This window comes from Bombina bombina, chromosome 3 (genome assembly GCF_027579735.1).
Source record: "Bombina bombina isolate aBomBom1 chromosome 3, aBomBom1.pri, whole genome shotgun sequence".
Lineage (NCBI taxonomy): Eukaryota > Metazoa > Chordata > Amphibia > Anura > Bombinatoridae > Bombina > Bombina bombina.
In genome coordinates this window covers 697,979,275-698,004,133 of record NC_069501.1, presented here as the reverse complement: position 1 = coordinate 698,004,133, position 24,859 = coordinate 697,979,275, and the positions used below count along the sequence as shown (strand labels likewise).

Genomic DNA, 24,859 nt, shown 5'->3' with positions numbered 1-24,859 from the left:
CAGGAACTCACAAACAGGTCTGAGACAACGCAAGGGCAAAGCATACTGAACAGAGGCCCTTTAAATAATAAGTGATGACATCACAATACTGAGACTGCAACCTGTCTCACATGGATGATGTACACCAGTCCGGCTATAAGAGGGTGTGCAGGAAATGAGCAGCATCAGACACTCTGCACCAGATTCAGTAAGAGGTGAGTAAAATGGCTGCCAGCAGCACATGGCAAACAAAGCAGGGAAAAAACCCTGACACAACCAAATTATTTTCCAAGTGTTACTGTACAGTCCTTTTCAACACATTTTTTTACATATATTTTCTTTTATAATAATTGAGTATGCTGAAAAATTTGATAAAAATAACTTTTAAAACGTTTAGATACAGAGGAACTGTGGTTCATCAAACACTGTTGTGAAATGTCTGAGAGCAAATTTACATAGCACTGTTGACCAATTACCTTTCTGGAACATAACTCTTGTTTTATCATGAATAAATACGTTACTACTAATAATATTTGTAAAGGTGAGTTACTCACTACCAGTAAAACAGTGACAGTTGTCCTCATCAACCAGTGGGGATTAATAAGAAGTACATAAACAATACTGCAGTATTATCTATAAAACAAAACAACACACTTTCATAGTGTGACTGTCATTAAAAACTGAAAACTCTCAATTCCAAACAAACAGTTGCCAGTTTGTATAATAATCTAATATTTCTATTTACATTGCTTTAAACAATAATACTAATATTGCAACATGTTTCTTGGCCATTATCACCATGTGGTCATTTCATCAGGCACTGTTTTCTTTTACATCCTCATACAAACAGGTAACTAATTTGAGCATATATATTTGTTTTTTTAATTTGTACACAAAAAATGTATATATGTGTAAATGTAGTTCTATCAGATACATGAGAGAATTGCTTGGGTACAATGCCCCTTTTTAAAACAAATTATAATTTATAATTTTAATTGCTGTGTGCTTTTTTTAAACATAGTCTATATAACATACAAGTTAAAAATGTAAAACCCTTTAAGCACTGGCAAAAAAAAAAAAAAAAAGCTTGTTTAAAAATGGAAAGACCACTTAAAAAAAAGATCTAGAGATATATAGTAGAAACTCTACCTAATATTTTTATACAGATACAGAGTGTTCTCTGACTGGGTGATATTAAGAAGTAGCTGGGTGCAATACATTTTCTCTTATTTATGTTGCTTAACCTATCCAAAGCATAAATGAAATGCATAATTTAACATAAATTGATTTAATGATAATTTGTGCAACAAACATTGAAAAACAAAACTATTTGCTAATACAGTGTTTCCCCCAGGACCTTTTTAATAGATGCACCACCCAGCTGATTTTACTGACCACCCGGCTAAAATTTTAGCCCATAATAAGCTAAAATTAGCTGACATTACATTTGTAATGCTAATTACACAAATTATTATTAAATATGTTTATGTTAAGTTATGCAATTATTTTCTGCTTTTGTCAGTAAAATCAACCGGGTGGTGCGCCTATTAAATATATCTTGGGTAAATTACTAATAAACACAGTTCTTGTTGTCACACTTGTCTAACAAATTAAGGGCCAGATTACAAGTGGAGCGGTATTTAAAACTCCCTCTCGTGTGCTAATTCCGCGTCGGGTAGCACTTGTGTTACAAGTTGAAAGTAAAACTTTTTCATCATTCAATAGAGCAAAACACCCTACTCGAGCACAAACCTGATTGCATACTCTCAAGTGCGCTAACCTGACATGAAAATATTAATATTTCACTTTTCAGTGTTCTTCATATAGAAGAATATGTACTATGCGCTAACCTGACATGAAAATATTAATATTTCACATTCCAATGTTCTTCACATAGAAGAATATGTTCTATTTATTCATAAATACATATTTTTACATCAGATGTTTTTTTGTTGTTGTAAAATATATATCTGCTCCTATATGTATGTATATATATGTGTGTGTGTTTGTATGTATGTATGTGTGTGTATGTATGTGTATATATATATATATATATATATATATATATGTGTGTGTGTATGTATAGGAATATCTATTTATAAATACTTAAAACATATTCCCCTATGTGTAAAATGTGAAATATCTACAGTAAATACACAGTATCACACTGTTAAATATAAATATTGCATAAATATGCTTTTTCATGTTTTCATCTACTTGCCTGCAAAGGGCTCCAATGCACTTCAATATATGTATACATATGTATTTATGTGTTTATATGTGTTTATATGTATGTAAATACAGTGAGGGGAAAAATTATTTGATCCCCTGCTGATTTTGTACGTTTGCCCACCGACAAAGAAATGATCAGTCTATAATTTTAATGGTAGGTTTATTTGAACAGTGAGAGACAGAATAACAACAAAAATCCAGAAAAAAACGCATTTCAAAAAAGTTATAAATTGATTTGCATTTTAATGAGTGAAAAAGGTATTTGATCCCCTATCAGTCAGCAAGATTTCTGACTCCCAGGTGTCTTTTTTTTTATACAGGTAACTAGCTGAGATTAGGGACACTCTCTTAAAGGGAGTGCTCTTAATCTCAGCTTGTTGCCTGTATAAAAGACAACTGTCCACAGAAGCAATCAATCAGATTCCAAACTCTCCCCCATGGCCAAGACCAAAGAGCTGTCCAAGGATGTCAGAGACAAGACCATCGCCAAGCAGCTTGGTGAGAAGGTGACAACAGTTGCTGCGATTTTTCGTAAAAATGGAATAAACACAAAATAACTGTCAATCTCCCTCGGTATGGGGCTCAATGCAAGATCTCACCTCGTGGAGTTTCAATAATCATGAAAATGGTGAGGAATCAGCCCAGTTCTACACGGGAGGATCTTGTCAATGATCTCAAGGCAGTTGGGACTATAGTAACCAAGAAAACAATTGGTAACACACTACACCATGAAGGACTGAAATCCTGCAGTGCCTGCAATGTCCCCCTTCTCTAGAAAGCACATGTACAGGCCCATCTGAAGTTTGCCAATGAACATCTGAATGATTCCGAGGAGAACTCGGTGAAAGTGTTATGGTCAGATGAGACCAAAATCAAGCTCTTTGGCATCAACTCAACTTGCCGTGTTTGGAGGAGGAAAAAAGCTGCCTATGACCCTTAGAACACCATCGCCACCGTCAAACATGGAGGATGAAAGATTATACTTTGGGGGTGTTTTTCTGCTAAGGGAAAGGACAACTTCACCGTGTCCAAGGGATATGGACGAGGCCATGTACCGTCCAATCTTGGGTGAGAACCTCCTTCCCTCAGCCAGGGCATTGAAAATGGGTCATGGATGGGTATTCCAGCATGACAATGACCAAAAACACATGGCCAAGGCAACAAAGGAGTGGCTCAAGAAGAAGCATTAAAGGGACATTAAACACTTTGAGATTGTAATATAAAATTATGAATTATATATATATATTAATCTGGAAAATACTTCTATTATTTATTTTGTCCCCTTTTTCTGTAATTCCATTCTGAAATTGTGAGCATTTCAATTCCTGTTAGATATGGAAGTGCAGAACACTGTTATATTCCACACAGCCATTGGCTGCACACTCCTAGTGACCTATTTATAACTGTCTCTAATTGGCCACAGCAGAGAAGGTGACCTAAGTTACAACATGGCATCTCCCATTGTTTTATAGACACTAAAAGTTTACACTTATTTTGTCAATATTTAAACAGCTAATGAAACTTTAAAAAATACATCTACATGTTATTCTCAAACTAATCCTTTGTTTGAATGCTTCATTCTATCTAGCATTTATTAAGTGTTCAATGTCCCTTTAAGGTCCTGGAGTGGCCTAGCCAGTCTCTAGACCTTAATACCATAGAAAATCTGTGGAAGGGGCTGAAGATTCGAGTTGCCAAACGTCTGCCTCAAAACCTTAATGAGGATCTGCAAAGAGGAGTGGGACAAAATCCCTCCTGAGATGTGTGCAAACCTGGTGGCCAACTACAAGAAATGTCTCACCTCTGTGTTTGCCATCAAGGGTTTTGCCACCAAGTACAAAGTCATGTTTTGCAAAGGGGTCAAATACTTTTTTCACTCATTAAAATGCAAATCAATGTATAACTTTTTTTGAAATGCGTTTCTTCTGTTAAGTGTGATCAGTCCACGGGTCATCATTACTTCTGGGATATTAACTCCTCCCCAACAGGAAGTGCAAGAGGATTCACCCAGCAGAGCTGCATATAGCTCCTCCCCTCTACGTCACTCCCAGTCATTCTCTTGCACCCAACGACTAGATAGGAGGTGTGAGAGGGCTATGGTGATTATACTTAGTTTTATATCTTCAATCAAAAGTTTGTTATTTTAAAATAGCACCGGAGTGTGTTATTACCTCTCTGGCAGAGTTTGACGAAGAATCTACCAGAGTTTTTGCTATGATTTTAGCCGGAGTAGTTAAGATCATATTGCTGTTTCTCGGCCATCTGAGGAGAGGTAAACTTCAGATCAGGGGACAGCGGGCAGATGAATCTGCATAGAGGTATGTAGCAGCTTTTATTTTCTGACAATGGAATTGATGAGAAAATCCTGCCATACCGATATAATGTCATGTATGTATACTTTACACTTCAGTATTCTGGGGAATGGTACTTCACTAGAATTACACTGTAAGAAGTACATTAAGCTGTTTAACTAGAAATTATGTTTAACGTTTTTGCTGGAATGTAAAATCGTTTTCATTTGCTGAGGTACTGAGTGAATAAATGTTTGGGCACCATTTTCCCACTTGGCAGTTGCTTAATCTTTTTCTGACAGTTTCTGTTCTCTCTCACTGCTGTGTGTGAGGGGGAAGGGCCGTTTTTTGGCGCCTTTTCTATGCATCAGTTATTTCAGTCAGCAGCTCATTGTATTTCCTGCATGATCCGGTTCATCTCTACAGAACTCAGGGGTCTTCAAACTTATTTTGAGGGAGGTAATTTCTCTCAGCAGAGCTGTGAGAATTATAGTTGACTGTGATAAAAGACGTTTATTCTGTAATTGTTTCCTGCTTTCAGAATTTGTTATCTTTGCTATTGGGATTAAACCTTTGCTAAAGTTGTGTTGTTTACAAGGATTGAGGCTATAACTGTTTCAATTTATTAATTTTCAACTGTCATAGATTTTCTGTGCTTCTTAAAGGCACAGTACGTTTTTAATATTATTCTAATTGAATTGTATTCTAAGTTGCAAGTTTATTTGCTAGTGTGTTAAACATGTCTGATTCAGAGGAAGATACCTGTGTCATTTGTTGCAATGCCAAAGTGGAGCCCAATAGAAATTTATGTACTAACTGTATTGATGCTACTTTAAATAAAAGTCAATCTGTACAAATTGAACAAATTTCACCAAACAACGAGGGGAGAGTTATGCCGACTAACTCGCCTCACGTGCCAGTACCTGCATCTCCCGCTCGGGAGGTGCGTGATATTGTAGCGCCGAGTACATCTGGCCGGCCATTACAAATCACATTACAGGATATGGCTTCTGTTATGACTGAAGTTTTGGCTAAATTACCAGAACTAAGAGGTAAGCGTGATCACTCTGGGGTGAGAACAGAGTGCGCTGATAATATTAGGGCCATGTCAGATACTGCGTCACAGGTTGCAGAACATGAGGACGGAGAACTTCATTCTGTGGGTGACGGTTCTGATCCAAACAGACTGGATTCAGATATTTCAAATTTTAAATTTAAACTGGAAAACCTCCGTGTATTACTAGGGGAGGTGTTAGCGGCTCTGAATGATTGTAACACAGTTGCAATACCAGAGAAAATGTGTAGGTTGGATAAATATTTTGCGGTACCGACGAGTACTGAGGTTTTTCCTATACCTAAGAGAATTACTGAAATTGTTTCTAAGGAGTGGGATAGACCCGGTGTGCCGTTCTCACCCCCTCCGATATTTAGAAAAATGTTTCCAATAGACGCCACCACACGGGACTTATGGCAAGCGGTCCCTAAGGTAGAGGGAGCAGTTTCTACTTTAGCTAAGCGTACCACTATCCCGGTGGAGGATAGCTGTGCTTTTTCAGATCCAATGGATAAAAAATTAGAGGGTTACCTTAAGAAAATGTTTGTTCAACAAGGTTTTATGCATGCCTTGCATGCATTGCGCCGATGACGGCTGCAGCGGCGTTCTGGATTGAGTCTCTGGAAGAGAACATTAGTTCAGCTACTCTGGACGACATTACGGACAGGCTTAGAGTCCTTAAACTAGCTAATTCATTCATTTCGGAGGCCGTAGTACATCTAACTAAACTTACGGCGAAGAATTCAGGATTCGCCATTCAGGCACTCAGGGCGCTGTGGCTAAAATCCTGGTCAGCTGATGTTACTTCTAAGTCTAAATTGCTTAATATACCTTTCAAAGGGCAGACCTTATTCGGGCCCGGGTTGAAAGAGATTATCGCTGACATTACAGGAGGTAAAGGCCATGCCCTGCCTCAGGACAAAGCCAAAACTAAGACTAGACAGTCTAATTTTCGTTCCTTTCGTAATTTCAAAGCAGGAGCAGCATCAACTTCCTCTGCACCAAAACAGGAAGGAGCTGTTGCTCGCTACAGACAAGGCTGGAAACCTAACCAGTCCTGGAACAAGGGCAAGCAGACCAGGAAACCTACTGCTGCCCCTAAAACGGCATGAATTGAGGGCCCCCGATCCGGGATCGGATCTAGTGGGGGGCAGGCTTTCTCTCTTCGCCCAGGCTTGGGCAAGAGATGTCCAGGATCCCTGGGCGCTAGAAATAATATCTCAGGGATACCTTCTGGACTTCAAATACTCTCCTCCAAGAGAGAGATTTCATCTGTCAAGGTTGTCAACAATCCAGACAAAGAAAGAGGCGTTTCTACGCTGCGTACAAGAGCTCTTGTTAATGGGAGTAATCCACCCAGTTCCACGATCGGAACAGGGACAGGGGTTTTACTCAAATCTGTTTGTGGTTCCCAAAAAAGAGGGAACTTTCAGACCAATCCTGGACTTAAAGATCCTAAACAAGTTCCTAAGAGTTCCATCGTTCAAGATGGAGACTATTCGGACAATTTTACCTATGATCCAAGAGGGTCAGTACATACCGGTACCTAAGGTTTGCCTTCCTAGACAGGCATTACCAGTTTGTAGCTCTTCCATTCGGATTGGCTACAGCTCCAAGAATCTTCACAAAGGTTCTGGGTGCTCTTCTGGCGGTACTAAGACCGCGGGGAATCTCGGTAGCTCCATACCTAGATGACATTCTGATTCAAGCTTCAAGCTTTCAAACTGCCAAGTCTCATACAGAGTTAGTACTGGCATTTCTAAGGTCACATGGATGGAAGGTGAACGAAAAGAAAAGTTCACTCGTTCCACTCACAAGAGTTCCCTTCCTGGGGACTCTTATAGATTCTGTAAAAATGAAGATTTACCTGACAGAGGACAGGTTAACAAGACTTCAAAGTGCTTGCCGCACCCTTCATTCCATTCAACACCCGTCAGTGGCTCAATGCATGGAGGTAATCGGCTTAATGGTAGCGGCAATGGACATAGTACCCTTTGCACGCCTACACCTCAGACCACTGCAACTGTGCATGCTAAGTCAGTGGAATGGGGATTACTCAGACTTATCCCCTTCTCTGAATCTGGATCAAGAGACCAGAAATTCTCTTCTTTGGTGGCTTTCTCGGCCACATCTGTCCAGGGGGATGCCATTCAGCAGACCAGACTGGACAATTGTAACAACAGACGCCAGCCTTCTAGGTTGGGGTGCCGTCTGGAATTCTCTGAAGGCTCAGGGACAATGGAGTCAGGAGGAGAGTCTCCTGCCAATAAACATTCTGGAATTGAGAGCAGTTCTCAATGCCCTCCTGGCTTGGCCCCAGTTGACAACGCGGAGTTTCATCAGGTTTCAGTCGGACAACATCACGACTGTAGCTTACATCAACCATCAGGGAGGGACACGAAGCTCCCTAGCTATGATGGAAGTATCAAAGATAATTCGCTGGGCAGAGTCTCACTCTTGCCACCTGTCAGCAATCCACATCCTGGGAGTGGAGAACTGGGAGGCGGATTTCTTAAGTCGTCAGACTTTTCATCCGGGGGAGTGGGAACCTCATCCGGAGGTCTTTGCCCAAATACTTCGACGTTGGGGCAAACCAGAGATAGATCTCATGGCGTCTCGACAGAACGCCAAGCTTCCTCGTTATGGGTCCAGATCCAGGGATCCAGAAGCAGTCCTGATAGATGCCCTGACAGCACCTTGGGATTTCAGGATGGCTTACGTGTTTCCACCCTTCCCGATGCTTCCTCGATTGATTGCCAGAATCAAACAAGAGAGAGCATCAGTGATTCTAATAGCACCTGCGTGGCCACGCAGGACTTGGTATGCAGATCTGGTGGACATGTCATCCTGTCCACCTTGGTCTCTACCCCTGAAACAGGACCTTCTGATACAGGGTCCCTTCAAACATCAAAGTCTAACTTCTCTGAAGCTGACTGCTTGGAAATTGAACGCTTGATTTTATCAAGACGTGGGTTTTCTGAGTCAGTTATTGATACCTTAATACAGGCTAGGAAACCTGTTACCAGAAAGATTTACCATAAGATATGGCGTAAATACCTATATTGGTGTGAATCCAAAGGTTACTCTTGGAGTAAGGTTAGGATTCCTAGGATATTGTCTTTTCTACAAGAAGGTTTAGAAAAGGGTTTATCCGCTAGTTCATTAAAGGGACAGATCTCAGCTCTGTCCATTCTGTTACACAAACGTCTGTCAGAAGTTCCTGACGTCCAGGCTTTTTGTCAGGCTTTGGCCAGGATTAAGCCTGTGTTTAAAACGGTTGCTCCACCATGGAGTTTATACCTTGTTCTTAATGTTTTACAGGGCGTTCCGTTTGAACCCCTTCATTCCATTGATATAAAGTTGTTATCTTGGAAAGTTCTATTTTTAATGGCTATTTCCTCGGCTCGAAGAGTCTCTGAGTTATCAGCCTTACATTGTGATTCTCCTTATTTGATTTTTCATTCGGATAAGGTAGTTCTGCGTACTAAACCTGGGTTCTTACCTAAGGTAGTTACTAACAGGAATATCAATCAAGAGATTGTTGTTCCTTCTTTATGCCCAAATCCTTCTTCGAAGAAGGAACGTCTACTGCACAACCTGGATGTAGTCCGTGCTCTAAAATTTTACTTACAGGCAACTAAGGAATTTCGACAAACGTCTTCTCTGTTTGTCGTTTACTCTGGGCAGAGGAGAGGTCAAAAAGCTTCTGCTACCTCTCTTTCTTTTTGGCTTCGTAGCATAATTCGTTTAGCTTATGAGACTGCTGGACAGCAGCCTCCTGAAAGGATTACAGCTCATTCCACTAGAGCTGTGGCTTCTACTTGGGCCTTTAAGAATGAGGCCTCTGTTGAACAGATTTGCAAGGCTGCAACTTGGTCTTCGCTTCATACTTTTTCCAAATTTTACAAATTTGACACTTTTGCTTCATCGGAGGCTATTTTTGGGAGAAAGGTTCTTCAGGCAGTGGTTCCTTCTGTATAAAGAGCCTGCCTATCCCTCCCGTCATCCGTGTACTTTTGCTTTGGTATTGGTATCCCAGAAGTAATGATGACCCGTGGACTGATCACACTTAACAGAAGAAAACATAATTTATGCTTACCTGATAAATTCCTTTCTTCTGTAGTGTGATCAGTTCACGGCCCGCCCTGTTTTAAGGCAGGTAAATATTTTTTAATTTATACTCCAGTCACCACTTCACCCTTGGCTTTTCCTTTCTCGTTGGTCCTTGGTCGAATGACTGGGAGTGACGTAGAGGGGAGGAGCTATATGCAGCTCTGCTGGGTGAATCCTCTTGCACTTCCTGTTGGGGAGGAGTTAATATCCCAGAAGTAATGATGACCCGTGGACTGATCACACTACAGAAGAAAGGAATTTATCAGGTAAGCATAAATTATGTTTTTTCTGGGTTTTTTGTTGTTGTTTTTCTGTCACTCACTTTTCAAATAAACCTAGCATTAAAATTATAGACTGATCATTTCTTTGTCAGTCGACAAACCTACAAAATCAGCAGGGGATCAAATATTTTCCCCCTTACTGTATGTATGTATGTGCATATATATTTATGTAAATGTACTTTTAAATGTATTTTTGATGTGTTTTGTGACAGTTTTTTGTTTTGTGAAACAGGTAACCAGAGCTTTAACTTGTGCTCAAGCTTTCCTGTTCAATTTCAACTTGTAATACCAGCGCTACACCTAATGTGTGCAAACAGCAGCGATAAACCCCTTATCGCTCACGTGTAACTGTTAGCACGCCACTCGTGATCTGTTCCTAAGTTGGGGTGAAAATCTTGGAGAGTTTATTGTTGTCTTAAAAAAATTAGGAACTTAACATGGATTTTGATTCATAACTGAAGACTTTCATAAAACACACTATTTTCTTGTAGTCAGCTATATGGATTCCAGATTTTTTTATTTCTCATTGTTTAAAGGGATAGTAAACACCAACAATGTTATTGTTTAAAAAGATAGACGATCCCTTTATTTACCATTCCCCAGTTTTGCATAACCAACACTGTTATAGAAATATACTTTTTTTTTCTCTGTAATTACCTTGTATCTAAGCTTCTGTTGACTGCCTCCTTATCTCAGATCTTTTGACAGACTTGCATTTCAAGCAATTATTGTTTATGAGCACAATGTTATCTATATAAAACACATGAACTAACGCCCTCTAGCTGTGAAAAACTGTCAGATGCATTCAGAAAAGAGGCGGCCTTAGAAATTAGCATATGAGTCTACCTAGGTTTAGCTTTCAACTAAGAATAATGAGAACAAAGTAAATTTTATGATAAAAGTAAATTAGAAAGGTTTTTATAATTACATGACCTATATGAATCATGAAAGTTTAATGTGGACTTTACTAGCCCTTTAATTCACAAACATGCCGCTTAGAAAAAACAGAAATTATTTTATTTGCAATGCATTACCTGTTTCATTATAACATTTAAATTAAAAAAATATTAACTGTATTTATGTTATGTTATGCAGAAGGTTCAATTGAACTGACTACAGTGACCATAAAGGAAGAAGCAGAAGACCAGGACTACTATCAGTTTAATTTTCAAGGTAATCATTTCTTGGAGTCATGAAAAATGATATCTACTGCACAGAAACATGAAGTCATAAGCAGTGCAAGTCTGTGTATTGCAGTACAGTACAATGCAGTAAGCTCTTAGTAGCATTATAAAGCTTGGTAACTTGCATATGTATATTTGCTAGTCATTATATATATATATGTATTTATTTATTAACTTCAACAGAATAACTTTTGTATCCTTTTACAAACACATCTGTTTATGTAGTTTCACAAGATCTTGCTTATGCTAAAATGTTAATAATAAAACAGTGTTATATGATTATGGATGTTTAATGCAAACACAAACTGTTGACAATATAATCTGAATTCATGCAGCATTATAAACTTAATTTTTGTGCATTTCTTAATGGCTGTTTTGGAAAGTACTGGCATAGACCAACTGTTACAATCAGACCCTGCAAAGAGGCCTTACGTTTTATTTCATTTGTTGATTAAGGGTTGTAAATATTTTTTTTTGTTAAGGGAGAAAGAACTATTTTTATAAAAATTAAATCTTTGTAATTTTAACATTAATAGAAATGATATATTGTACAAATTAAAATTAAAACGTATTTTACATAATTTAATTGAATAGTAGTGAGATTTTCAAAGAAATAAAGTACAGTGTAACCTTAGTTATGTTTTTTTTTACAAAATGTATATAGCCTTTTGAAATTACAAATAATGATTGCACTTCAGCTGGTCCATGCAGATCAATTAATCACTTCTACATCACTTTAAATAGTACCCTTTATTTATGATACCAGCATTGCTAGTATCCAAAAAGCTGCATAAGAGAATTCAAATCAAAACCTTAAATAATTGTCTCTGAAAGACAAAGAAAATGGTGGAAATATGCTGAACCAAAACATTTAAAATTCACAGATAAGTTTCTTGGTATGTTAAAAAATCCCCATTCATAATATTTATAGCCCCCTTTTTCCAATATTACTACAATGTCATTTGTATGTCTTACTGTGTTTTAGCGGGACATTAACCCCTTAATGACCACAATGTACCCTGTATGTCACTGGTCGTTAAGGGTTTTTTCAGGACATAATAGCACAAGTCTAGCAAGAACACGCTATTAATGCACTCCCTCCAGCAGGCTTTGTGGAATAGAGCAGTCTCAACGCTGGTGGCAAGACCGCGCTATAAAACAATCAAGTCCCAAAAAAAGGCCAGTGACATACAGGGTACGTCGCTGGTCCTTAAGGGGTTAAACACTTTGAGATGGTAATATAAAATAATAAATTGTATGTATATATAAAAAACTCTGCAATATACTTTCATTATTTATTTTGTCCCCTTTTCCTGTAATTCCATTCTAAAATTGTGAACTTTTCAGTTCCTATTAGAAATAGAATTGCAGAACATTATTTTCACACACAGCCATTGGCTACACACTCTAGTGACATATTTATAACTGTCCCTAATTGGCTACAGCAGAGAAGGTAACCTAAGTTACAGCATGGCAGCTCCCATTGTTTTATAGACACTAAAACTTTACACTTATTTTGTCAATATTTAGATTTTACAATTTTGAATGCTGTATGTGAAGTATATACAATATTTGAATGCTCTACAAGTGTATGGAAGATGCATCTCTTTTGCATGGTGCAAAATGCACTATTGAATTATACTTATGTACAATAAAACTAAATATATCTACCCTAGATAGATAGCTTTTATTGATCCATAAGACGATTACATAGGGATTTGTATGGCATTGTGTGAGTGCATTTTGTAATAGCTTTTAATAAAACATGTTTTCAATTAGGAAATAAACTATGTACATGTAAAGTGTAAAACACACAATATAACTGTTTAGTGTGTATTAAGCTTACATTTGTATCAGAGAAATAGAGCCCTGCTCGTTACACTCAATAATTGTGTTTCTGCCAGCATCCTTGCCCTCTTAGTGACAAATTCAGATTAGGAGTACATCGTCATGTTCTCAGTGAATTTAGAACCATAGTTTATAAGGCAAGGAAGGGACAACAATATACTTCACATAGAAGTGTTCAGAATGAGAAAACTAAAACTCCATTCATGGTCACCTTTAAGTGATGGAATATACTAGTAAAATCACTTTAGTACATTTTTTTTAATTTTTTTTAAATACTCATATTTTACCGTTTTGTTCATAATAATAATTACTTTTAAATACATATCCTAAAGTGTTGAAATATATACCGCAAAATGGTGTCCAGTTTAAAATTGACCTGTGTAATGGTAATATACTTTAATGATATCCTTTCCTTTTTGTATTTTGCTTCACACATAGCAAAAATAATTTATGTTTTACACTTGCTTCACACTTTGATTTGACAAACATATTTTCATATACAGAATACATTCTTTGAATGCTATAAAATTGTAGCATTTCTTTGGTCTAAATTCATGTTTATTTCTACAATTGTCTTGTTACACCAAAAAAGGGAAAATGTGTTTTCTCTTCTTTAGTATAGGAATTGTTTGTTTATAATAAAGGCATGTCTAAACATACTGTTTGTAGAGGGGTTTGTGTATATATAGTAAAAATTACACATTGACTCTCTACTAGAAGACTTCCTACAGAACACAGACGACTTGGATGCCTCCGGATATTTTGGAGATGCCTCTTTGGAAGAAAACTCTGGCCACTTCAGTACAGAGCCAGAAGCCAGAACTGCTGCTGCTAATAGTTTGGATTTTATATTTGATGATGATTTTCAATCATTCCTAAAAATATCGGAAAACAAAAACACAGTAAGGAAAACAATGTGCGACATCCACAACCTTCAAGCTTATTTTTCTATTAAGTTTAAAGAAATGAGGCCTATTTATGAAATTCCACCAAGAGTACTTAGTCACTTATTGTCACATTACTTTCTAAACGTTAAAAAAAAAGATAATAGTGAATATGAACCTCTTACGCTTAGGTCTATTTTCCAAAGCACTGAGCGTTACTTAAAGCAAATAAATTATCCTGTAAGTATGTCAACTGACACCATCTTTAAACCTACAAGAGATGCTTTAAAACTAAAACAAAGGGAGCTGAAAATTAAGGGTAAGGGATGCAAGCAAAATGCTTCTGATGAATTAACGGATGAGCTGATTAATCAGTTGTATTCTACCAAACAGCTAGGGCCCTATAATGCTAATTCACTTCAGAATACAATGTGGCTAAATAACTGTATTTTCTTTGGAATAAGAGGCAATAATGAAATGAGGCAATTAAGATGGGGGGACATACTGCTAAGGGAAGATGAAAATGGCAATGAATATCTCCAGTATGATAGAGAGATGCAGCTAAAGATCCATATAGTTGTAAACCAACCTGAATTTAAACAGAAACCAAAATTATTTGCTTCTCCAAAAAATCCAGAAAGGTGTCCAGTACTGAACTATAAATTGTTTCTTCATCATCGGCCACCTAAGATGCTTGAGCCTACTGCCCCCTTTTACCTGGCAATTAACTGGAAGCCAAGCTCACAACAAATTGATCCACAATGGTACAAGAACCAACCTTTAGGAATACATTCTATTGAGACTATATTAAAAACTATGGTGCAGAAAGCTGGAATTCGCACAGAACGTCGAATCACAAATCACAGCGCGACAAAGCACCTGCTCCAGAAACTCCAAGATCCAGATATGTGTACAACAAGTGTTCACAAAGGCCTTGGTGAATACTGTAGATCTAACCCGCAGAACTTTATACAGGGAAGCCTATTTAATTCTTCTGACAATTACAAGTCTTTAATTCCTTCCTCAAATAAAATTATTGCTCTAAACCAGACAATTCCTCAGATGAGTGCACGTCAGAAATGTCTTGGTACCTCTCAAATAACTGCAAACCTAGCCAATGTCAGCACTGGCAAGCGCTTCATGTCAAGTGAGTACAAATGCCATGCAAACAAGGAAATCGTCTATAAGGGTGAACCCACTTCAAGTAATCACTGTCTTTGGTTTCTTCCAGGTTCCTCCAGTTATAATGAAAGGAAAAGGAAATTAGAAATGAATGAATAATGCAGAAGCACTTTATGCATCATCCTCATGTTAAAGATTGTATTCTGTATTTGTAAACTAGCAAATGAGTCTTTAAAGCAAGGGGTGAAGATGTTTGTTTTATGTGTGTTTTTTTTTGCCTTTTGTTATTGCATCTCCCTCTGTCTTCTATTTGTCTTTTGTTTTTATATTACCACCTTTTGCTTATCACTCCACAATGTATGTTAGCCGCTCCAAACCAAGTCCTTTAACCCGCACATACTTTTCCTCATTATTTTTTTCACACACGTTCCTGTTTGTGTTTCTTCCTCCCCTAACACTCCAATGTCTAGTTCAGTTGCAATGCAGTATTATTGTTTATATATTGGATAGAGGCCTTTAATCTGAAAAAATGCAGTTTAATTTTAAAAAGGGGCTCTTTTAAAGTCAAACTTCTTTGCTGCTTTAAAATCATGGATGTGTTGTTTGACTTGTGATCATGTGACATAGTTTTAGGAGTAAGGGGTGCCATTAATTTATTATTTTTATTAGCTATAGAAATGAATCCACTTTAATGTTTAGAAGACCTGTACTATTAGCTGCACTATATATATTTATTTAAATGTAAATCCAAATTCACATAAAACGTTTTGCAAGATCTTTATTATTTTAAATTTTGCACAGCTTTTTATTTATTGTGCACAGAATCCCAGCTGTACGGTTATGTCTTCTTTATAAACATTTCATGGTTCCGATTTAAAATGTTCTCTGTTAGTTTCTACACTAATATGCCTACTGCTGTTCCTTGACTATTTGTAATTAAGATTATTTTTTTATTTGCACTGGAATATGTATAAATGAATTTTAAAAGCACTGCATACCTGTACAAGATAAAATTCATTGTTCTGTATTTTTTATTTGATTTTTTTTTTTGCATATTTATTTTATTTATTTATATTACATTAGTAATTTAATGTCTAATTTAATGATGTATATTTGTTAATAATTCTTTTTTGATGATGTTCTTGTTCACAATTTCCTTGAATTAATTTGGTTTGTTTTGTAATAAAATATGCATCAACTTTGTATATTAAAATGCTCATTGGTCTTCTGCAATGATTTTTTTTAAAAACACATTCTGTTGAATTTAATTTAGAACGCATTTTGTTCTTAACCAAAATGCATATTACCAAGCTTTAAAATAATTCCAAATGCAAGAAAGAGCATGTTGTAATGAGAAACAGGTGTTTCCAACAAATATGTTATCTGTATTGAGATCCATGAATATTGCACAGATGTATATTTTACTTACTTTATATCTGTCACTAGAATTTACATCATGGTTACCTGTGTATGAACAATATTCATTTTTGTTTCAAATTACATGCATAAACAATTTTATGAAAAAATAGAGAGCACTCATGAAAGCTTTGTGTGTATTTATGTATGCCCCCCTTGTAAACTTCATTCCCCAAGGTTCACTTGGGGTGGATGCCAGAGAATCGGTGGGGCAAAAATAAAAAAAAAATAGTGCAGATGGGGGAATTACAGTACATCGGGCTTCACCCCCAGCCAAATTACAGTACATCGGGCTTTACCCAAAGCCGCTTGGGTAATCCTAGCTTTACCCGGGTAATCCTAGGATTACCTGGATTTCTGACTTTACCCGTAATATATATATATAGGTGTGTATGTGTGTGTGTATGTATGTATGTATATATGTGTGTATATATATATATATATATATATATATATATATACACACAGTGTACACACACAGATATATATATATATATACATACACACACACAGCTTTCTTTAACATTGAGTGGACTAGTAACTTTTTACCACTGGGCTAGTAAATTATAGTTGTATTTTTCAATACCCATGTGTAATTTATGTATTTTATACTTATAGGTATGTATTTTTTATTATTTGTTATAAGAGGAAGTATTTACATAATAAAAAATAAATATAATATATATGTTCCACTTGTAAACTATGGCAAGGAAGTTGATATGTAAATACCCTCTTTGGGATTCTGCTGTAAAATGAGACATTTTGGAGAGGAGATAGGACCAAGTGTAAACAACAATATCTTATTTCATTTAGGCAATATTTACATGTCATAATGCAGCGCATACATGTAAGCTAAAGGTAGTTTGTATCATTTTTAATACTTTTGTATACATAGTACCTTCACAAAGTGCAGTACTGCAAACAGAAAGGTAATATTTGTTGTTTTAAATAAATATAGACTATTTGCATTTTAGAACAGAAAAACTAAACCAAAGACAGGCAGAGAAAATTTGACTTGCATATGGGGGGGGGGGAATTCGGGATTTGGGGATTTGTATTACTAACTGGAAATGTATTCGGTGCAAATATTTTTTTAATCTCACATGCTGAATATATTTTACACACACACACACACACACACACACACACACACATATATATATATATATATATATATATTATATATTAATCAATCAACATAACTTTCAGTAGGTTTTGGATGTTATACAAATTATTAAGGAAAATAAAAGTTCATGCATTTAACCCCTTCACGCAAACGGGCGTATATATGTGTTGTGCGGTATTATAGGCAAAGTACCACATAATGCATATATATACGTCTGAGCTCCAACACTGGAGTTCCTGAGCTGGAACCGGAGCAAGATCAACGCTCCAGTTCCATATGAAGGCAGATGCCAGATTGTTACAGATGGTGACACCGTGTGTGTGTCACAGTCTGTAATGATCTCTGCTGGTGCCAGCGGGAGGTGTGGGAGGGAAATCGGGAGGCAGGTGGGCAGTCCAGCAGCGGAGGGGGGAGGGAGAAGGGATGGCGCAACATAAAAAATGAAAAAAAAAAATAAAGGGAGAGGGAAGAATGGGAACTTGGGAAGCTACACTTAAAAAAAAAAAAAAAAAAAAAAAAAGGTGGTATCGCAAGAGGGGGGAGGGGGACCACTACACTACAGAAAATACAAAAAAATATAAAACATTTTAAAAAGATGACAGTCACTAATTAGAGTGGGAGGGTTAGAGAGCTGTTTGGGGGGATCTGGGAGGTTGGAGGGTAAGGGGGGACCCTACACTGCAGAAAATAATATATATATTTCATAATAATAAAAAAAAATGCCTTACATTTTCATATTGGCAGACTGTCTGCCAGTACCTAAGATGGGGTGACTAGTGGGGGGTGAAGAAGGGAAAAGAGCTCTTTGGGAAGGATCAGGTATGGTCCAGGGGATGTGAGGTGTCAGGTGGGAGGGTAATCTCTACACTAAAGTTAAATTAACATTACAAGCTACCTGATTAACACCTTCACTGCCGGGAATAATAGAAGTGTGGTGCACATCTGCAGTTAGGGGCCTTCTAATTACCAAAAACCAATGGCAAAGCCATGCATGTCTGCTATTTCTGAACAAAGGGGATCCCAGAAAAGCTTTTACAATCATTTGTGCTATGATTGCATAAGCAGTCTGTAAATAATTTCAGTGAGAAACCCAAAGTTTTTTTATTTGGTCGCATTTGGCGGTGAAATGGTGGCATGAAATATACCAAAATGGGCCTAGATCAATACCTTGGGTTGTCTATTTAAAAAAAGATTAATGGAAAAAAAATATAAAATAATAATAATAATATATAATATAGTTTTGACAGGTAAATACAAAAAGGCTCTATTTGTGTTTAAATGGAGTGGTAGCAAAAATGCTAAAAATCTTCCGGTATTTTGGGAAAGTTTTTCTCTGAAAGTCCAGAAGAAAATTTGCAGAAATAAAAAAGTGATTTTGTTTTTGCGCATTTTGTATTCATTTTCTAAATGTTGTAATCAAACTCTGATTCATGATTTATCATCAACACACTTCCCAAAAGACCAAGGGATCTGCACCTGTGTATTTACTTTTAGGGAATAAAAATATATCCATGGATTGTTAAAGGGACAGTAAAGTCATAATTAAACATTTATGATTTAGACAGAGCATACAATTTTAAACAACTTTTCAATTTACTTCTATTATTTTAATTGTTTCATTCTCTTGTTATCCTTTGCTGAAAGGTTTTTCTAAGAAAGTTTAGGAGCATCAAAGAACCTAGGTTCTAGCTGTTGATTGGTGACTGCATAGATATATACCGATTGTCAATGGCTCACCCATGTGTTCAGTTATAAACTAGTAGTTCATTGCTGCTCCTTCAACAAATGATTCCAAGAGAATTAAACAAATTTGATAATTGAAGTAAACTGGAAAGTTGTTTAAAATTGTATGTTCTTCCTAAATCATGAAAGAACAAATTTGGGTTTCATGTTACTTTAACTGCAGTTAAATCTGCATGCTCTTACCATTATCAAAATTTGTGTGGGTTACAGGATAGGTTTCAAGTCATATCCGCCCAGAGGCAGGTTCCTCCTGTCAAACATATCTTCAAGGCCAGAAAAGAGAGACGCCTTCCTAGGGTGTGTGAGAGATCTCTCAACTCTCGGGGTAATCATCCCAGTCCCTCCGGCAGAAAGAGGTCTAGGGTATTATTCAAACCTTTTCGTGGTCCCAAAGAAGGAGGGCACGTTTCGTCCAATTCTGGACCTAAAGGCCCTTAACAAGTTTTTGTCAGTTCCATCATTCAAAATGAAGATGATCAGGTCAATTTTGCCCCTGGTTCAAGAGGGGCAATTCATGACGACTATAGACCTGAAGGACGCTTACCTTCACGTTCCAATCCACAAGGATCACTTCAGGTTTCTAAGATTCGCCTTCTTGGACCAGCACTTCCAGTTTGTGGCCCTTCCGTTTGGTCTGGCGACTGCTACAAAGAGTTTTTCCAAAGGTTCTGGGAGCTCTATTCGCGGTAGCGAGAGCCAGGGGGATTGCGGTGGCACCTTATCTGGACGATATCCTGGTCCAGGCTCCGTCCTACAGTCTCTTGCGGAAGATCACTCAAGAGCTCTTCTCCTTCGGTCCCACGGGTGGAAGATAAACAAAGGAAAGAGTTCATTGGGCCCAGCAACAGGGTAGAATTCCTGGGTACGATAATAGATTCTTCAGTCATGAAGATATTCTTTACAGATCAGAGACGTTGCAAACTTGCGTCCAACTGTCTAGTTCTTCAGACATCCTCCAGGACATCTGTGGCCAGGTGTATGGAGGTATAGAAAAGAATGGGCAGACACTCAAAGAGTCCAACACTTTTTACTTAAGGCAGCAGTACATACAGAGCAACGTTTCGGGGTTAGCACCCCCTCCTCAGGCTCAATACAAATGAATGCTAAATGCAATCCTTAAATAGCCAAATAGTCCCACCCCCTACCAATTATGACATCAGAACAAACCTCATGTGAAATAAATTTAAAGTGCCAACATTTTTTAACACAAAAATTATATGATCTCAAAAGAAATGAAACAACAACCAAAATAACTGCAACAAATTGCAAAAAAAATCCTAAATAATTTATAATACCCTAAATAGTTTAAGCTAAATGAGAACCATAAACTAAACTTCCTATAAATGTTTTCCACTATAAATTTAAACTAAATCCTTAATAAATTTTAATTTTAATATAAACATAATCCTAACCTAGTATCTCCCTACTTAACCATTAATTTATTCATATCATCTTTTTCTTTATATAAACTACAGATATAGAAAAAGCCAGTAAGATTATATTCCCTATTAAGGCCCTTAGGATGTAACATACTAAGCCTATGTATCCACATGGCTTCTTTTTTAGGTAACAATCTCTCCCTATCAAAACCAATACTCCCCATGGGCACCTGATCTAATACTATAAACTGCAATTGATTGACCTGATGTCCCCTCTCAAAAAAATGATGTGGGACAGGAAGGTGTCTCATTTTGGGGTTCCTAATAGTAGACTTATGTTGAGTTAAGCGATCCTTAAGGGGTTGTATCATTTCCCCAATATGCAATAAGCCACCTGGGCATGTGAGCGCATACACAACATAAGATGATTTACAATTAAAATGACCTTTAATATGAAAAAGTTTTCCAGAAAAGGGATGACTAATAGTTTTACCTTTAATGATACTGTTACAATGAGAACAGTTTAAACAGGGAAAGGTCCCATTATTTACAGGTCTAAAGACCCGTTGAGTATTCTTTGAGGGTTTAACCCTAGCCCTTACTAATTGTCTACCAATGGAATTACTTTTCCTAAAAGAAGACAAAGGAGGGCGTTTAAATTCCTCAATTTCTGGCATAGAATCCCTTAGCATAAACCAATTTCTACAAATCACTTTGTGTAGCTTAACACTAATGTCACTAAAATTTGATACAAAGGCCAATTTTTTAATCTCACTAGTCTTTTCCTTAGGTCGAAGATTTATAGTCTCTAACTCTCCAGGGGAATACCCCCTCTCCTGAAATCGCTTGCGCATCTCATTTAAGCACATTGAGCAAGTCAGAGGATCAGAGACTATTCTCTTCACCCTAAGGAATTGAGATTTAGGAACACTTTTAAACACCCTAGGTGGATGATGGCTTTGACGGGATAACAACGTATTTTTATCCATAGGCTTTCTAAAAATATCTGTTTCAAAGTGGTCACCCACACGCTTTACCACGGTGTCCAGGAAAGCAACATGATCAATGTGATAATTAGCAGTAAATTTGACAGCCGGTACCCTATTCTGTATTCTATTGCGGAACACCTCAATGGACTCAATGTCTCTCCGCCATATGATAAAAAGATCTATATATCGCCACCATGCCAAACAATTCTGAAAATCAGGATCAGTATATACAACCTGTTCCTCCAACTGATCCATGAATAGGCAAGCATAGGCTGGGGCAACATTTGAACCTGTCATCAAAAGAAAAATAATTATGAGTTAAAACCAGCTCAAGTAACTCCATAAAAAAAATAATTTGTATTTCAGAATATTTTTCTGATTTTACCAAGGCAGGCCAGGCACTATTTAAACTATCAACATGGGGAATAATAGTATAAAGACTACTAACATCCCAAGTAGCCAAAATGATGTCCTCTGGTAGATCAGAACATTTTCTAATTTTATTCAAGAAGTCACCAGTGTCTTCTTACAAGAGGAGTCAGAATTTTTTCCAAAAACTTTGAAATAGGACTAAATACTGAATCAATAGAAGCCACAATGGGCCTACCTGGAGGATCATAAAGATCCTTGTGGATTTTAGGTAGAACATAGAAATTAGGGGTTTTAGGATTTTGTAAAAAAAGATAATCAAACATTTTCTCATTAATGATGCCATCATCAACCGCCTTACTGAGAATACCCCTAACTCTAACCCTAAAACTGGGTAATGGATCAATCTCCAATTCTTTATAGACTAAATGATCATTTAACTGTTTCAAAATTTCATTTTTGTATTTGGAAGTATCCATAACAACTGTGGCTCCGCCCTTGTCTGCCCCTTTAATCGTAATATCAGGATTATTTTTCAAATTATCAACGGCCACCTTCTCAGCCACAGTTAAATTATGTTTTAAATCCAAATTAGAAAATTTGCTGACCAACACATAAAATTATTTATTAATAACACTAATAAAGGTATCGACTGAATGATTTTATATAGATGGAACAAATTGACTCTTGATATGCAAATCAAACATAGATGGATCTAAGCAACATTTATCTATAACCAAACCAGTATCATTATTACATATAGACTCCCCAAAAAAAGCTTTCAATTTAATAATTCTATACAATCTATATAGATCTAATTGCAGCTGGAAAGTGTCCACTTGTTCAACAGGACAGTATGTTAGTCCCTTTGACAACACAGAAAGTTCCGCAGTAGACAGTTCATAGCTAGAGATGTTAATCACATTATCACAATTACTTATTTCTTCATTCGGCGTGTTCGCCGTTGCATACCCTGACTTTGACCTCCTTGCTCGTTTGTGGCTCCTCCGCCTCCTTCGTTTTGAGTTGGGCTGTCGTCCCCCGAGGACGCTGAGGATGAACTTGCTTCCGTAGAGACTGCATCCGTGGAGGGCTTTTTCCCTCGTTGTGACTTCCATACCTTTACTCGGGGCTGATTTTTAAATGCCATCAATAGACGTTGCCTCCTGTGTAGTCAGACTCGTCCTGTGTAGTCAGACTGGAGGTGATCGGGCTCATGGTATCCAGCATAGATGTCATTCCATTCACCAGGTTCCATCTCAGCTCTCTTCATCTGTGCATGTTGAGACAATGGTACGGCGATCATTCAGATCTGTCCCAACAGATATTTTTGGACAGACCGGTGAGGGAGTCCCTATCTTGGTGGACCCGACCGGGGCAGCTGTCACAGGATACATCCTTCTTAAGACCATCCTGGGAGATTGTCACCATGGATGCAAGTCTATCAGGATGGGGAGCTGTTTGGGGTGCCAGAAAGAAGAGGAGTCGAGTCTACCTATAAATATTCTGGAACTTTGAGCAATATTCAACGCTCTGAGGGCTTGGCCCCTCCTGGGGTTGTCCCGATTCATCAGATTCCAGTCGGACAACATTACCTCGGTGGCTTACATAAACCATTAGGGGGGAATGAGAAGTTCCCCAGCCATGAGGGAAGTATCTCGGATTCTGGAATGGGTAGAGACTCCCAATTGTTCAATCTCAGCGATCCACATTCCGGGTGTGGACAACTGGGAAGCGGATTTTCTGAGCAGACAGACGTTTCATCCAGGGGAATGATCTCTCCATCCCGAGCTGTTCGCAGAGATCTGCAACAGATGGGGGACGCCGGAAATAGATCCCAAGGCGTCCAGACTCAATTGCAAGCTACCCAGATATGGGTCGCAATCCATGGATCCCCAGGCGGAACTAATATATGCCTTGGCGATGCCCTGGGACTTCAACCTAATTTACATATTTATACCGTTGCCTCTTCTACCTCGGGTAGTGGCCCGCATCAAGCAAGAGCAAGCTTCAGCTATTCTGATTGCTTCGTCTTGGCCGCGGAGGATGTGGTTTGCGGATCTGGTGGGGATGTCATCATCTCCGCCGTGGAGGTTACCTTGTCGCAGGTATCTGCTAGTTCTACATCAAAATCTTGATTCTCTGAGGCTGACTGCGTGAAGATTTAACGTCTAGTCTTAGCCAAGAGAGGATTTTTGGAAAGAGTGATTGATACTCTCGTTCAGGTCAGGAAGCCGGTCACTCAACGCATCTACCACAAGGTGTGGAGGACCTACTTGTCCTGGTATGAGGAACGAGGATACCCCTGGCACAAGGTCAGGGTATCCAGGATTTTGGCCTTTCTCCAGTACGGTCTGGATAAGGGTCTTGCCGCCAGCTCCCTAAGGGGACAGATTTCGGCTTTATCTGTATTGTTGCATAAGAAGCTTGCGGAGCTTCCTGACATATTCAGTGCTTTGTTCAGGCTCTGGTTAGGATCAGGAGCTTAAACTTGGTTCTTAAGGTTTTGCAGAGGGCTCCATTTGAGCCTATGCATGCGCTTGACATTATGAGTCTTTCATGGAAAGTCCTATTCCTACTGAGTTGGCGGACTTGCAATGAGAGCCTCCTTACTTAGTTTTTCACGCCGATAAGGCTGTTCTTCGCACTGGATTGGAATTCCTACCCAAAGTGGTGTAGAGTCATAACATCAATCAGGAAATAGTTCCTTCTCTGTGTCCTAACCTTTCTTCTTCAAAGGAAAGGTTGCTTTACAATCTGGACGTGGTTTGGGCTTTGAAGTTTTATCTTCAGGCAACGGAGTACAGATAGACTTCGTCCTTATTTGTTGTGTATTCAGGGAAATGCAG

General features: G+C 37.8%; 1 protein-coding gene across 2 annotated transcripts in view; it reads left to right on the top strand.

Moving 5' to 3' along the window:
- GTF2I (general transcription factor IIi) overlaps nucleotides 1-24,859 on the top strand; it is a 456,346-nt gene that overhangs the window by 38,124 nt on the left and 393,363 nt on the right. For both annotated transcript variants that reach the window (XM_053707479.1, XM_053707477.1), the window contains exon 9: nucleotides 11,046-11,123. In XM_053707479.1, coding sequence (XP_053563454.1) covers nucleotides 11,046-11,123 — 78 coding nt within the window. The remainder of the gene's footprint in view (nucleotides 1-11,045; nucleotides 11,124-24,859) is intronic.